The sequence below is a fragment of the Colias philodice genome, chromosome 7, assembly GCF_061535455.1.
Source record: "Colias philodice isolate Cphi_HAF_F1 chromosome 7, ilColPhil1 Martin Lab GWU primary, whole genome shotgun sequence".
In the NCBI taxonomy this organism is placed as follows: domain Eukaryota; kingdom Metazoa; phylum Arthropoda; class Insecta; order Lepidoptera; family Pieridae; genus Colias; species Colias philodice.
This window is the reverse complement of record NC_143092.1, coordinates 11,277,858-11,293,003: the sequence shown is the minus strand read 5'-3', so window position 1 is coordinate 11,293,003 and position 15,146 is coordinate 11,277,858. Positions and strand designations below refer to the sequence as shown.

At 41.1% G+C, this 15,146-nt stretch overlaps 1 protein-coding gene across 6 annotated transcripts in view; it reads left to right on the top strand.

The window, feature by feature from the left end:
• Positions 1-13,821, top strand: part of chn (zinc finger transcriptional factor charlatan) — a 49,416-nt gene extending 35,595 nt beyond the window's left edge. For all 6 annotated transcript variants that reach the window (XM_089697649.1, XM_089697645.1, XM_089697647.1 and 3 more), the window contains 4 exons: positions 4,990-5,355; positions 9,521-10,129; positions 10,840-11,078; positions 13,210-13,821. In XM_089697649.1, the coding sequence (XP_089553775.1) occupies positions 4,990-5,355; positions 9,521-10,129; positions 10,840-11,078; positions 13,210-13,600 (1,605 nt within the window). In that variant the 3' untranslated portion in view covers positions 13,601-13,821. The remainder of the gene's footprint in view (positions 1-4,989; positions 5,356-9,520; positions 10,130-10,839; positions 11,079-13,209) is intronic.
• The last annotated feature ends 1,325 nt before the right edge of the window (positions 13,822-15,146 follow it).

The following is a 15,146-nucleotide window of genomic DNA, read 5'->3' as shown; positions in this document are numbered from 1 at the left end:
TCCCGCAATTTTTAAATCTGTAATATCTTCGAAAATATTCACTTAAACCATACGGTGTAAAGGGCCATATAGATCTATATTAAATGAACAATGTATTCAAGGTATTTAATTGGTTAAGGATTAATGCTGTATTGGTTAAAATCGCTTCGAAAATTAGCCATTATTTGTCGTAAAAAGTAAATGACAAAAAAAAGTTATTGTGGGTTATCCATAAGAGATAGACATATACCATCGCGGACTTTTCTGTAGACCTTTTCAATGTGTATAATACTTAGTACATTATTTTGATAAAACTCGTAGGGTCAGCCTGCGTTGCCAATGTAAGCGGAAAAAATGTAATTTTTTACGACATCACATTAGAAACCTCAAAAATAACAGTACTTCTCCACTATTTAATGGATGTTATTATACATATAAACCTTCCTCTTGAAACACTCTATCTATTAAAAACCGCATCAAAATCCGTTGCGTAGTTTCAAAGATTTAAGCGTACAAAGGGACATAGGGAAATAGGGACAGAGAAAGCGACTTTGTTTTATACTATGTAGTGAAGATATCCACATTTTCATAGTTCTCGAACCTCTTCGTCGTAAATTCTTTGCTATGACTTTCTTCATATTGTTATTAAGAGCCCTTTGTACTGAAAGTTTAGGCATTTTAGGCACTGAGATGGCTCGCGCCCGCGTTGCGCAGGAGCCGGCGCGGCATGAACTCCGGTGACCTATGAAGGCGGGTGATTATGCCACAGTATAAATAAATCAGTAGTTCGATTTTATTTGCTATCGTAGGAATGTTGTTGATATATAAATTTACTACTTATCCTATACCATTAAACGAGCAATATTTGCATATTTATACAGGGTGTCCCAAAAAGTAGTGATATACTGAAGCTGGGAGGTAGAGGACTTAGAGGGCTATCCGAATCACCCCCATGTGTGTTATGCGATTTTTCGTATTTTCGGAGTTATTACATTTTTTTTCAATTTTTCATCTATCGCCGAGTACGATGAGATTTTTATTTATGGTGACGTGAATTATTGCGCTAGATGCTTGTTTTTTTTTGTGTGCTAAGCTGAAAGATAGGCCAATTCAGTATGGTAACATTTACTATCGTTAGATCTTCGAATGGAATAAAAAAAAGAATTAAATGCTATGAAAGATAAAATTACCCAGTATGTTCATAACTTCAAGGGCCCATAAAAAAATAAAATCACATAAAAAAGGTTTTCCATTTGGCTTTTAAAAACTTGCTCTATCGATCAGGTAGCTACCCTAAAAATTTCATTTTATTATTCTGAAGGCTTCAATCGAAAAATTGAAATCTAAATGTGGTAAGTGCAAAATTTTTATTAACATGATGATTATTAAAACCAATAAATAGGTGTTTAAAAATGAATTTTTTTTAAATAGCCCCGCTGTTGCTCAATGCAAGTGCGACATCACCGTAAAAAGTTGTCTTTTTAATGTCTGAATGCTCTTTTATCATTTTTAATGGTTTCTTCTGCTACTATGAATTTCCGGGTTATTTCGTCCAAATTGTGGCAGTCTCTCGTCTTTGTAGTATCCCCACGGAAAAAATTCAATAGGGTTTATGTCCGGAGACCGTGGAGGCCAGGCTAAAGGGCAAAAATACCCTGAAAGATGGATTGGTCGTTGCAGCCTGCGCATGCGCCGGTGACGCCTGCTTTAAAGCCTGGCCTCCACGGTCCCTCGAATAAACCCCATTGATTTTTTTTCAATGGGGATACTAAAAAGACCTCGGCTACTTGAGAGAATGCCCCAATTTGGACAAAATAACCCGGAAATTCATAGTAGCAGAAGAAACCATTAAAAATGATAAAAAAGCATTCAGACAATTAAAAGACAACTTTTTACGGTGATGTCGCACTTGCACTGAGCAACAGCGGGGCTATTTAAAAAAATTCTGGTAATTAAACACCTATTTATTGGTTTTAATGATCATCATGTTAATAAAAATTTTGCACTTACCACATTTAGATTTCAATTTTTCGATTGAAGCCTTCAGAATAATAAAATGAAATTTTTATGGTGGCTACCTGATCGATAGAGCAAGTTTTTAAAAGCCAAATGGAAAACCTTTTTTATGTGATTTTATTTTTTTATGGGCCCTTGAAGTTATGAACATACTGGGTAATTTTATCTTTCTTGGCATTTAATTCTTTTTTTTATTCCATTCGAAGATCTAACGATAGTAAATGTTACCATACTGAATTGGCCTATCTTTCAGCTTAGCACACAAAAAAAAACAAGCATCTAGCGCAATAATTCACGTCACCATAAATAAAAATCTCATCGTACTCGGCGATAGATGAAAAATTGAAAAAAATGTAATAACTCCGAAAATGCGAAAAATCGCATAACACACATGGGGGTGATTCGGATAGCCCTCTTGGTCCTCTACCTCCCAGCTTCCGTTCATCACTACTTTTTGGGACACCCTGTATATTTGTTTGTATATATACAGTGTGGAAATTTTCGATGTGCCCTGAATGGAAAGTACTTGAAATACTAGGGATAGCAAATTTTTCTGAAAAGAAACATTCCTTTTTCAAATTTTATTTTATTATTCAAATCGATAGAAACAATATAAAAGATAATTTATTGTTAATTTCTCGTAAAAATTTTTTGGTCTATTTTATACATACATTTAAAGTTTAAAATGAAACTCTCGTTCTGGATACATTAATTTATTTTCTTCTGAAAATATTGGTAATAATAATTTAAAGTAAAACAAATAAAAAAGGCAAAATAATAATTGAATATAAGTATGTAATAACAATAAGTAAGTTAGTGTATTCTAAATTTTTGAAAATCTTTGAATGCAGTTCTATTTCTTTTTAAAAATAAAGGAAATTTGCTATCTCCAGTATTTCTAGTACTTTCACCCAGGGCCCATCGAAAATTTCCACACTGTATTTACAAACAAATATATTAATATGCAAATATTGTTCGTTTAATAGTATAGAATAAGAAGTTAATTTATATTTACAACAATAATCCTAGGATAACTAACAAAATCAAACTACTGATTTATTTATACCGTGACATGCTCGCCGTTTTACTCGCCGCTCGGTTCTAATACGCGAACGGCGACTGCAACGTGGTCGGGAGCAAAACTAGCACAGGTCCTCCCTCGATAACGTCCGGCTGGACTCTGGCTGCACTGACGTGGTGCGCGCGAGTCGCATTTTACGTATTATATTTTATATAGAAAAAAATAAGGGCTAAATTAAAAATCTATCCAAAAACTTCCCTGTAAAACCTGATTAGTAAATGAAATGTCAAATTTTCATAAACATAGCGTTCCCCTAATTCTCATAAAACTGATTATGCTTTTAAAATCGATGTTACTTCTGATTTTTTTTTGATCGAGTCAAATGTTTAATATTGTGTTTTTATCCAAAAAAGTCACTAGATCAAACGTTTATCTGTGCTATATATTTTTTTAGGATTTTAAATATGATGATTTCTATCCAAAAACCATGATTTAGAAACATACATTTCGGAGCAGGGCCCCTTAAACGGCGGCCGGCGGCCGCCATCTTATCACATAAACACATTTCACGAAATGCGACCATTTCGTGAAATGGCCAATCATTTCATGAAATGAGCAAATGTACGATATGGCCACGACATGTAGATTGGAAAGACGCCCGCCGTAAACCGTCAAATTAACACTTTACAGTATTTCTGAATAAAAATTTGTTTAGAATCTTCAAGTGCAGCAAGATTTACGATAAACAATTACAAACATGTTATCTGACCCTGACAACAAAAAACAACAAACTAAAACTGCTTATTTGTGAAATAATCGATAAATAGCAATCAAAATGAAGGTGAGTCGATTGTTTTGATGACCAGTGTAGTTAGTAGGATATATAAATGGTTATAGGATTTTAGGCGCATTTTTTCTTGAATACAAGATATCCGCAGTTCCCATAGTACTCAAACCTCTTCGTCGTAAATTCTTTGCTTTGACATTAAAGTTTTTTACTGGGAGAAATAAAATTTTAGCCTGCAGCGGCCGCCATCTTCACACATAAACACAGCGCTGACAGCGCCTCTACCAATAATTACTGTAACTACTTCACGATATGATCAAATAATTTTGACCATTTCATGAAAAAGCCGCGCGTTTAGTTGCCCATATCGAGAAACGATTTCTTATCATTGATATGCTCAAATCACATCATGAATCATGATGTGGCTAATAGACATTCAACCATTTCATGAAATGATCGATCATTTCATGAAGTGGGCAAATCTACGATATGGCCACGACATAAAATATTATCACAGTATTACAATATTATTTCCTATATTATCTAGATAGTAGGTACTACAACTTTCTATACTGATCTTTAGCTACACACACGTTTTCCATTACTTTTCAAATTTCCACACTACCTCGGTCGATAGCGGATTCTTCCGGCAATCTTGAGCATTTGGCTCGTTTAGAAGGTAAAATCAAAAAGAAAAAAGGCGGTGTTTTATGTTATAGCTAGCGGTCCGCCCCGGCTTCGCCCGTGGTACATATTTACCTTTTCTCTACATAAGAACCATCCTCGTACTTCAAGGAATATAATAAGAAAAGAATTATCGAAATCGGTCCACACGTTCACACGTGATGCCGTGACTACGCGAATAAAATATATAGATTGGTACATACTATTCTTCTGTAAAAAAAACCGTTTTATGATTAAGAATATCGAGGAAAACTGGCAAGAGGGTTTGTATTGAGGAAACACCGAACTCGTTTATTTTATTAAGGGTTGAAATTCCTTTCGGTATGAAAATTAGAATAGAATAAAATAAATGAAATCTAGCAATGTTAAAAAAGAAGTAGAACGCAATTTGTTTGTGCCTAAACGGCCAGATTTATCTAAATTGAAACACATCGAATCGGTCGTCGTCATCAGTGATCCGTAGACCGTAGCATTGTATCGCGTGTCGGGTGTCCTGCGGCAGGCGAACTTCACGCCGCGCACGGACCCCACGGCGGAGGACCGCTGGACGGCCGCCGAGGAGCCGCTGGCGTGGGCGCACTCGCGCATCGCCGCCTACAACCCGGCGCAGCGCCTGTTCAAGTGCACGGACTGCGAGTGCGTGGGCTTCCTGGCGCGCGTGGCGGAGCACTGGCTCGGCACGCACTCGCAGGCGCGCGCCTTCCAGTGCCCGCTGGCGGGCTGCGGCTTCGCGTCGGGCTGGGCGCGCGCCGTGCGCTCGCACCTGGCGCGCGACCACCACTCCGACCCGGCCGCCGCCGACCACCTGCTGCGCGACAACCCCGCGCTCGACGACCTCACGCGCTACCTGCAGCGCCTCAAGACCAAGGTACCCCGCTTTTCCGTCTTTCTCTGTGATAAAACAATTCATATTTAAATATCCCGTCATTCTCCGCTACTCGGATAATGAATTATTCGAGGTCGACGGTTGATACATAATATTATGTTGAATTTGACCTTTGATATTCAGAGACATTTTTATAGAACAGAAAAAAAAATCGATCGCCAGGCGGGATTTGAACTTTTTCGCGATTTTCAACGAAACGCGAAGTTTTATCATAAAATCACGTTTCACTAAAATTTGTTATCAATCACTTCACTACATAGTATAAAACAAAGTCGCTTTCTCTGTCCCTATGTCCCTATGTCCCTATATCCCTTTGTATGCTTAAATCTTTAAAACTACGCAACGGATTTTCATGCGGTTTTTTTTAATAGATAGAGTGATTCAAGAGGAAGGTTTTAGTTTATAATTTATTAGGTTTTAGACAAAGCGGGCGAAGCCGCGGGTGGTAAGCTAGTAGATTATAAAATTATCCATATATTTTATTGATTGATACCTACATTTTTTTTCTAGGAGACTCGGTTTCTGAGATACATACCTACCTATAACGATGCAAAATCATAAACATAAACATAATAACATGCTAAAATTTGAGATTCATATCTCAAACACTCTGAAGTGATCTTATGATATTTACTGTTTCGGCGTGAATTTCGAAATACCTTTTTTTACCTTTGACCTCAAATTATTATTTTTTTAATTTTTGGGGAATAATAAAACGAGCGCCTGAAAAACCTCAGCGACTGATAATAGTGACGACCTCAGCGACGAGATACTTTTTAATATCGAGCGGTATGAATTTAAGTAAACGACAAATAAACTAAACAAGCGACGAATATTGGTTGATAATAAAATACAGATTAAGACGTGTAGGTACTAATAGTGGGTTGTGATTAATCGATCTAACTGAGCGATTAAATTACTAGATCAGTTGACTAAATCACCAGGTGAAAGTGAATAGAAATACTGTTTAATTCATATCATTATCGTTTAACAAATAAATTTTATTGGCTTATAGTGTTTCGTCAAATAGTCATTTGATAAAATTAAAAAAATCAACAATTGATATCATAGTAAGTATAATATAGAGGTGTTTCAAATAGAAAAATATAATGGGCAGAGTAAGTACAATGCTTTCATTTTTTTTTTATAAAACAACTATTTTAAGAAACATTGTAAGCCAATAAAATGTATTTCGCCGGCCAAGTGTGAGTCGGACTCGCGCACCGAGGGCTCTGAACAAACCTTCTTTTTATTATGTTGTATAAACTCTAAAATGTATGTTTTAGCATTTTTTTTAACTTTGATATAAGGAATCTAGCCAAGTTCAAGCGAAGAGAACTGGCGAGCAGCAGCCGTGTGTAATTTTACACGAACCATTTGGAGCCACTTTTCACCCCCATACCTATAACTCGAAAACTATTTAACTTAAACAAATCAAATTTGGTACATATAAAGAGGACCCCAAGATAAACAAGAAACTTAATTATTATTAACCTTAGAATTATTTTCACTAAGCAAACAACTAATGACCTATCGAACCTCATAATTTGACTTGGCTAGTTTTTAGAACTTCTTGGCTAGTTCAATAACTAAATAAAAAAACTAGCCTGATCAAATTATCGGGTTCAAAAGGTCATTAGTTGTTTGCTTTGTGAAAATGATTATATCATTCAAATTTAAAAAAGTCATATTTTGGAATAAACGTTGTTCTATATGGGAAAATAAAACAATTGAGTTTTCAGTTCACCTAAGAATGTGATACATCTTTGTAAATAAAGGAGAATGGCGAAACTGGGCCTAACTGTTACAGAAATCATAATGTATTTAAAATTCATTATGTTAATTTTAATAATTATTTGTAAAATATTGACTTCTGATTCTATGGGAAAACAAATCTTTGAATAAAAAAGATAATTCGTTCACTACCGGTCTTATCAAGCAGAAATGTCAGTGTTGTCAGGAGTAAAATAGTCAAATATATAGATTAACTAGATTTCCGCCCGCGGCTTCGCCCGCTTTTTCAAAGGAAAACCCGCATCGATCCCGTTCCCATAGGATTTCCGGGATAAAACCTATCCTATGTGTTAATCCAAGTTACCCTCTATATGTGTGCTTAATTTCATTGTAATCGGTTCAGTAGTATTTGCGTGAAAGAGTAACTGGTGTGAGTTGGCGTGATTTGGCGTGAGTTTACGTGAGTTGGCGTGAGTGGGCGTTAGTTCGCGTGAGTTAGCCTGAGTTAGAGTGAGTGAGCTTAAGTTAGCGTGAGTGATCCTGAGTTAGCGTAAGTGATCCTGAGTTAGCGTGAGTGAGCGTGAGTTAGCCTGAGTGAGCGTGAGTTAGCGGGAGTGAGCGTGAGTCAGCCTGAGTGAGCGTGAGTGGTCCTGAGTTAGCGTGAGTGAGCGTGAGTGATCCTGAGTTAGCAAGAGTGAGCGTGAGTTAGCCTGAGTGAGCGTGAGTTAGCCTGAGTGAGCGTGAGTGGTCCTGAGTAAGCGTGAGTGAGCATGAGTGAGCGTGAGTGATCCTGAGTTAGCGTGAGTGAGTGTGAGTGGTTCTGAGTTAGCGTGAGTGATCCTGAGTTAACGTGAGTGATCCTGAGTTAGCGTGAGTTAGCATGAGTGAGCAAGAGTGAGCGTGAGTTAGCCTGAGTGAGCGTGAGTTAGCCTGAGTGAGCGTGAGTGGTCCTGAGTAAGCGTGAGTGAGCATGAGTGAGCGTGAGTGATCCTGAGTTAGCGTGAGTGAGTGTGAGTGGTTCTGAGTTAGCGTGAGTGATCCTGAGTGAGCGTGAGTCAGCCTGAGTGAGCGTTATTGGTTCTAAGTTAGCGTGAGTGATTCTGAGTTAGCGTGAGTGATCCTGAGTTAGCGTGAGTGATCCTGAGTTAGCGTGAGTGAGCGTGAGTCAGCCTGAGTGAGCGTGAGTGGTCCTGAGTTAGCGTGAGTGATCCTGAGTTAGCGTGAGTGAGCGTGAGTTACCCTGAGTTAGCGTGAGTTAGCCTGAGTTAGCGTGAGTTAGCCTGAGTGAGTGTGAGTGGTTCTGAGTTAGCGTGAGTGGTTCTGAGTTAGCGTGAGTGATCCTGAGTTAGCGTGAGTGAGCGTGAGTCAGCCTGAGTGAGCGTGAGTGGTCCTGAGTTAGCGTGAGTGATCCTGAGTTAGCGTGAGTCAGCCTGAGTAAGTGTGAGTGGTTCTGAGTTAGCGTGAGTGATCCTGAGTTAGCGTGAGTGATCTTGAGTTAGCGTGAGTGAGCGTGAGTCAGCCTGAGTGAGCGTGAGTGGTCCTGAGTTAGCGTGAGTGATCCAGAGTTAGCGTGAGTGATCCTGAGTTAGCGTGAGTGAGTGCGAGATAGCGTGAGTGAGCGTGAGTTAGCCTGAATCAGCTGTTTGGCTGGTTGGCTGGTTAAAGTAAATGCAATTTTGTCTGACGATAAGACATTATTAACCAAACTTTGACAATTGACATGATCATGAAAGTGAAATCATCAAACAATTTTTCTTGTAGATGTAATCATTTCATTTGACTTATAATTTTTTGAAAACATGACTCATGCGGCGTTACCTCGCTCTGAGGCGTTCCATGTAAGGCTTGAAGTGCAAGCGAGAGCGCGGATCGAGCGACCAAGAATCACCGACCGATAATTATTGTTTTAATATGGTCAGGAAGTGACCCTTTAATCTAAAAATAAAATAAAATTAGATCGGAAATTTAGTGCCAGGTTAAATACTTTATTTACTGGGATATAGGGAAATTGTAATATAAACTTTATTCTGCTTCGTATTTTAAAAAGACAACGATCATGACAATAAGTAAGACCAAACACACATATACACAAAATATATACATATAAGAATACATAATATATATTTTTTATTAAATCGTTTATTTTTTTTTCACAACATACCTGTACCTACATGGTTTTTAAATTATTACAGGCTTTAGATGTGAAAAGCTGAGCCTTTTGAAGGTAGGTGTAAACCTGTCATATAGGTCAATCAGATCTCTACGACTCGGATTTAATTATAATTATTATACCTCTCGACTTGCAGTTCGACCTGACTACGTTTATGCGAGTGGGATCATAATTCATAACATATTTGGTTTTTGTTTGTTATATAAAAATATTATAGGTCTCTAACAAAATTACAAATCGTAGGTAGAAGCGGCGAGAACGGAAAGACGCAATTCGACAAATGCTTCCGGCGGCAACGCGGGCGGCGAGGCGGCGTCGCCGGGCGAGGGCAGCGCGCCCGACGCCGGCAAGCGCTACGCGTGCGGCGCCTGCCCCTACGCCACCGACCGCCGCGACCTGTTCACGCGCCACGAGAACATCCACCGCGACGAGAAGCCCTTCCACTGCTACCTGTGCCAGAAGCAGTTCAACCGCGCCGACCACGTCAAGAAGCACTTTCTGCGCATGCACCGCGACCAGCCCTACGACCTGAACCGCATTCGGCGCGCGAGCGCGAAGGGCGCGGCCGCGGGCGTGGCGGTGGCGAGCGGCCCCGCGGCGCACTACTGCGGCGGCGCGGGGCCGGCGGGCAAGCCGCTGGGCGACGGCGCGCTGCCCGCGCTGCCGGCGCTGCCCGCCGCGCTGCCCGCGCTGCCCGCGCTGCCCGCGCTGCCCGCGCTGCCCGCGCTGCCCGCCGCGCCGGCGCCCGACTGCCGCGCCGCGCCCGTCAAGCTGGAGCGCGCCCCGCTCGCCAAATCCGACGCGCCCTCCGCCCCCCACAAGGCCGCAGCGCCCAGCCCGGTCCGCAGAAAGGTACGGCGCTAGAGGGTGAAGAGTTCCTCGTGTGCTCATTTGTTATTATCTTTATCGACTAACATGCGAATCGTGGAAAGCGCGCTATCGAAGAGCTTAAATATTTTCTTTTTACATTGCGGACTTTACATTTTTTAATAAGCTTTATTTATTTCCACTTTACACGTCTTAATAAATACATAATATGTATAAGTACATATTACATTTTTAAGCTATTGCATAGCTTCTATCGCGGGCCTTGAGCGCGGGGACCGAATCCAGAAATTGCGTAACGAAAAATCTCACGCTCCCCACTCCGACGGACACGGAGGTGTGGCTTGAAGGCATGCTATGCAATAGCAGCCCCCGAGGCAGTCCCCGAGTGCCACACGTCTTTTTTTTTAAATCTATTCCTTGTTAGGTGGCCCCTTATGGGTAAAAGCCTCCTCCATCTTGTACCAAAGTTCCCTATCTTGGGCCATACGCATCCAGATTTTGCCTGCTATATGTTCTCTATGTCGTCCACCCACCTCTTCTTCTGCCTTGCCACTTTCCTTTTGCCGATAGGGCCCTGCCATTTAGTGGTATGGTACGTCCACCTTCTTGGTATGGTACGTCTTCATCTTTTAGTTTAAAACAAAAGTGGAAACGGGCAGGACTTTACTTTTTAGCGGATACTATTCGAGATCTTCGATTCCTACACAATAAATTTAAAAAAATATGTCGGGCAGGGCAAGCGGCGCTACGCGTGCTGCTACTGCGCGTGGTCGGGCGTGGACAACTGGTGCCTCAAGCGGCACCTCAACACGCACCTGAAGCCGTTCGCGTGCGCGCTGTGCGAGTACAAGGCGGCGCGCGCCGAGCGGCTCGCCACGCACGTGCACAAGGTGCACAACAAGAAGGCCTGCGCCAAGTGCCCCTTCCTCGCCGACGACCCGCACCAGCTGGCGCTGCACCTCCGCGACGCGCAGTGAGTAGAGCGCCTGTTGCACCCGCCATGCCAGTCCGCCACCCGCACGGACCTTGTTATTTGCAGTGCAACCTATTCGTCGTGAACGTTCGTTTAACGACTTTGAATCGCCACGTTGCAGATAGGGCACGTTGAAAACTTCTCGGCGACAAAATTTTCACTAACCCTTGCCACATAGGATTTTTTGAAGTGAAACTTCTTTATCGGGGTTGGACAAAAATTTAGTGTAACATTTTTGCGTTACGCCGTACGCGTGACATTTTTGCGTTACGCCGTACGCGTGACATTTTTGCGTTACGCCATACTCGTGACATTTTTAAGGTCATAAAGAAGTTTCACTTCTTACGTGTGTACTCTAGTACACGCATACATTTTTTTTATTCATCGCAATCTATCAATTTGGATATTCAGCGATATTTTAAGAATTTTAACTTGTGCGGAAGTCGTCCAGTGACTCCGTTTATTGGTGATTCAATTCGTGTTTAATTTATTCTTTTACTAGCGGTCCGCCCCGGCTTCACCCGTGGTACATATGAAAAATAGAAGAATGGCCGATTCTCAGACTTACCTGATATGCACAGAAAATTTCATGAGAATCGGTCCACCCGTTTCGGAGGAGTATGCAGACTAACATTGTGACACGAGAATTTTATATATAAGAAATCCTGAGGAATCCTTCTTTTGAGTCTCCTGGTGGTTTTCTAGACGTTCATCATGTTCACAGCGAGCTGATTTGGGTGGTGGATAATGCGCTCTTTAATGATTTAGTTCTCTCTTATATTTCATCTTTAACTGAGTTGATGCAGAGGTCGTGGTGCAATCCTTGGTATGTGTCAAATGATTGACACATACCATTCTCAGCATTTATGACTGGAATCTTTGAACTATATATTAGATTTTGTTGGTAATCCCCATATGCAGGCCATAATAAATGTCCATATAGGCTTTATGATACGATAAAGATCCATATAGGCTTTATGATATGGCTTTATGGCGTATAGTAGCAATTTATTGTCTATGGAAAGGGACGATTTTCTGAACGTCATTAAACCTAGACTAAGAACGTCAAAAGTTTTTGACTCATTGCCAGGCGTTTTGTGAAGATATTCTTCGTCCATGTTAGACAAATAGAAGAAAGTTTTTTTTTTATTTATGTACTAGATTCCCGCCAGCGGCTTCGCCCGAGTTTTCAAAGGAAAACCCGCATAGTTTCCGTTCCCGTGGGATTTCCGGGATAAAACCTATCCTATGTGTTAATCCAAGTTACCCTCTATATATGTGCAAAATTTCATTGTAATCGGTTCAGTTGTATTTGCGTGAAATTTTATATTTAAATATTTATTATAAATATTAAATATTTGCGTAAACACACACACACACACATCCTCACAAACTTTCGCATTTATAATATTATTAATATCATGCCAAACGTTTTCGAAGGCTTGGGATATGTCTTGGAAGGCAGCAGTAGGTACAGTACTTTTTTTGCTCGTAAGTTTCGTTAATATGTGCTATCTGCCACTTATCGGTACATATTAACGAAACTTACCTGTTCTATAGTCCCGTTTCTTTGGCGAAATCCGAACTGATGATCAGGAAGAAGTTTCTTCTCGGAGATAATTGGGCTCAATATTCGAAGGATAAGAACTATTATAGGTCTGGTCTGTACGATTCGGCCTCAACTGGATTATTTCCTAGTTTGGCAATCATGATGACTTGGGCTACTTTCTATAGAGGTGGAAACGCACCTCTTTGTATGATAGCATTGCACAGGAATGTTTGAAATTTGATGCCTTGCTTTGGAAGTTCCTTAAGGATTTTTCTTGTTATTAGATCGTATCTCGGGGCTTTATTAGAGTCTAGGTTTTTGATGACTGTTCTGACTTCATTTATAGTGAACTTTTTCATGGCAGGACTAGGACCTTTGATAATTTTATCTAATAATAGAGCAACTTGTTGGGTTGTTAAAGAGCCCAAATCTGGATTGGGCCACAAATGTTTATCGCGTATATTATTATTCTGCATCTGTATAGTATTCGAACGTATATTTAATGAAAATATCCTAATTCCAAACTCGACCGTGATCCCCACTCTGTCTACCATTCGAATTCACACTCTATCATGTTTCCAGCCATATCGAGAGCCGCAACCTGAAAGTGCCCACGAGCGTGAGCCGCGGGTTCCCGAGCGCGCCGCAGCAGCCGGCGCAGCAGGGCGCGGGCGCGGGCGGGGCGCAGGGCGCGGGCGGGGCGCAGGGCGCGGGCGGGGCGCAGGGCGCGGGCGGGGCGCCGGGCGCCGGCGGCAGCGCGGCGGGCGGGGCGCGGCGCCGCGAGGGCCGGGCCGCGGGCGCCGCGCGGCTGTTCGGCTACCTGGAGGCGTCGGACGGGTCGGGCGACGAGTACGAGCCGCCGCCGCTGGGCGAGTTCGCGGCGCCGCACTTCGCGCGCGACAAGGAGAACGCCGCGCCGGTTGCAGCGGCGCCGCTGCACCACGCGCTGCACGACCACTGCCTGCGCTACTGAACGCCGCCCGACGGTGTCTTTCCGCATGGAGTTATATTTAAAGGCTTATCGATTATATTAGTCGTAAGAAAGTTATATATTAGAGTTATAAAATACGTTATCGCGCTCACTGCGTGCACCGCAATATTGTAAATTATGATTATTGATTACGAACACGAGGTTATATTTCTTGTCGATGATTGTTTTGTTTAGTTTTATTGAAATAAACTAATTGAAAACTAGCCATTGCATTTAATCATAAAATAATATATGTAGACTCCTTCCTTCATGATTTTAGAGCAGTAGACCGTGATCCAGTTCCTTCTCATTCCCTCTATGCCCGATCTCACAAACGAGGAAAGACAAACGAGATAAAGACAAATAAAATTCAATATAGGCAGACATTATACCTACATATAATATAATACAATTATCACTTGGGTAAACTAGGCGCATCAAAAATATCACCGAAGTTCCTTTATAAAATTATAAATACTAGATGACCCATGCAACATCGTTTTGAAAGTACCTAGAGATAAACTACGATAACATGGCGCGCCCCTCCAAAATTCAAAACGTTTGAAAGTATTTGTGAAAGTATTTACAATGCACCACCAAGATTCACAACGCATGTGTGCGTAATGAGACGGCCGTCAAACAAAAACAAATCCACGGATTTGTTGCTCGACTAGTCACGCTCTAATCGCTCATTATTATTAGTAATGGCGCTGCACTGACGTATTCTATGAAAACGACACGTGCGTTGTCTTGGGCGCTCGGCAACTTATGATTAGTTGACCAACAAATCTGGACGTAAAGTACTAAAGACGAATACGTACAACTACATACAAACTCCTTCGTAAGGATGTCACTACACACATTGAAACAGTAATTTGGAGGGGCGCGCCATGTTATCGTAGTTTATCTTTACCTACATAATAGATAAAATTGTGCAGTCATTTTAGGCAAATCTCGGAAAATCAAGATAATCTGGCATCCAAAACTATTCACAAAATTCAGATAAGTAGTTATATTTAATTAGATGGTCGCAAGTTTGCTAAATTATATTAATTTAAGGGGATCACTATGGTCAAAACCGAAAAACCTCATACATATTGAATTTTGTTGAGGAAACTTGGTACGATTGCCGTAAAAAATTTATGTGATACACTATAATTTTATTAATCTTTGGTCACTTTTACTTCAACAACGATGTACAAATATGTAATGTTTATTATAGGGGGCGGTTAAAAAACAAATTCAAATGTAGTGACAGAATCATCAAGGTCGTTGAACCGTGGCGTCTTTCCAAACTATACAAGGCCAGTACGCAACGGTGTGAAACTAATCACGTATAGTTTGGAAATAACTTTTTCACAAAGTTCTTCCAATCTATACAACAGCAGTACGCAAGTACTCGCGTATACTTTGTAGTGAAGTAAGTAAGAATAGCGCTCCAAAATATACAGCGCCAGTACGCATGCGGACTAATCGTGTATGTTTCGGAGTAAGCGCGGCGTCTTTCCATTGCTCGCGCTTATATTACATATTGTATTGCTGTTTTGAA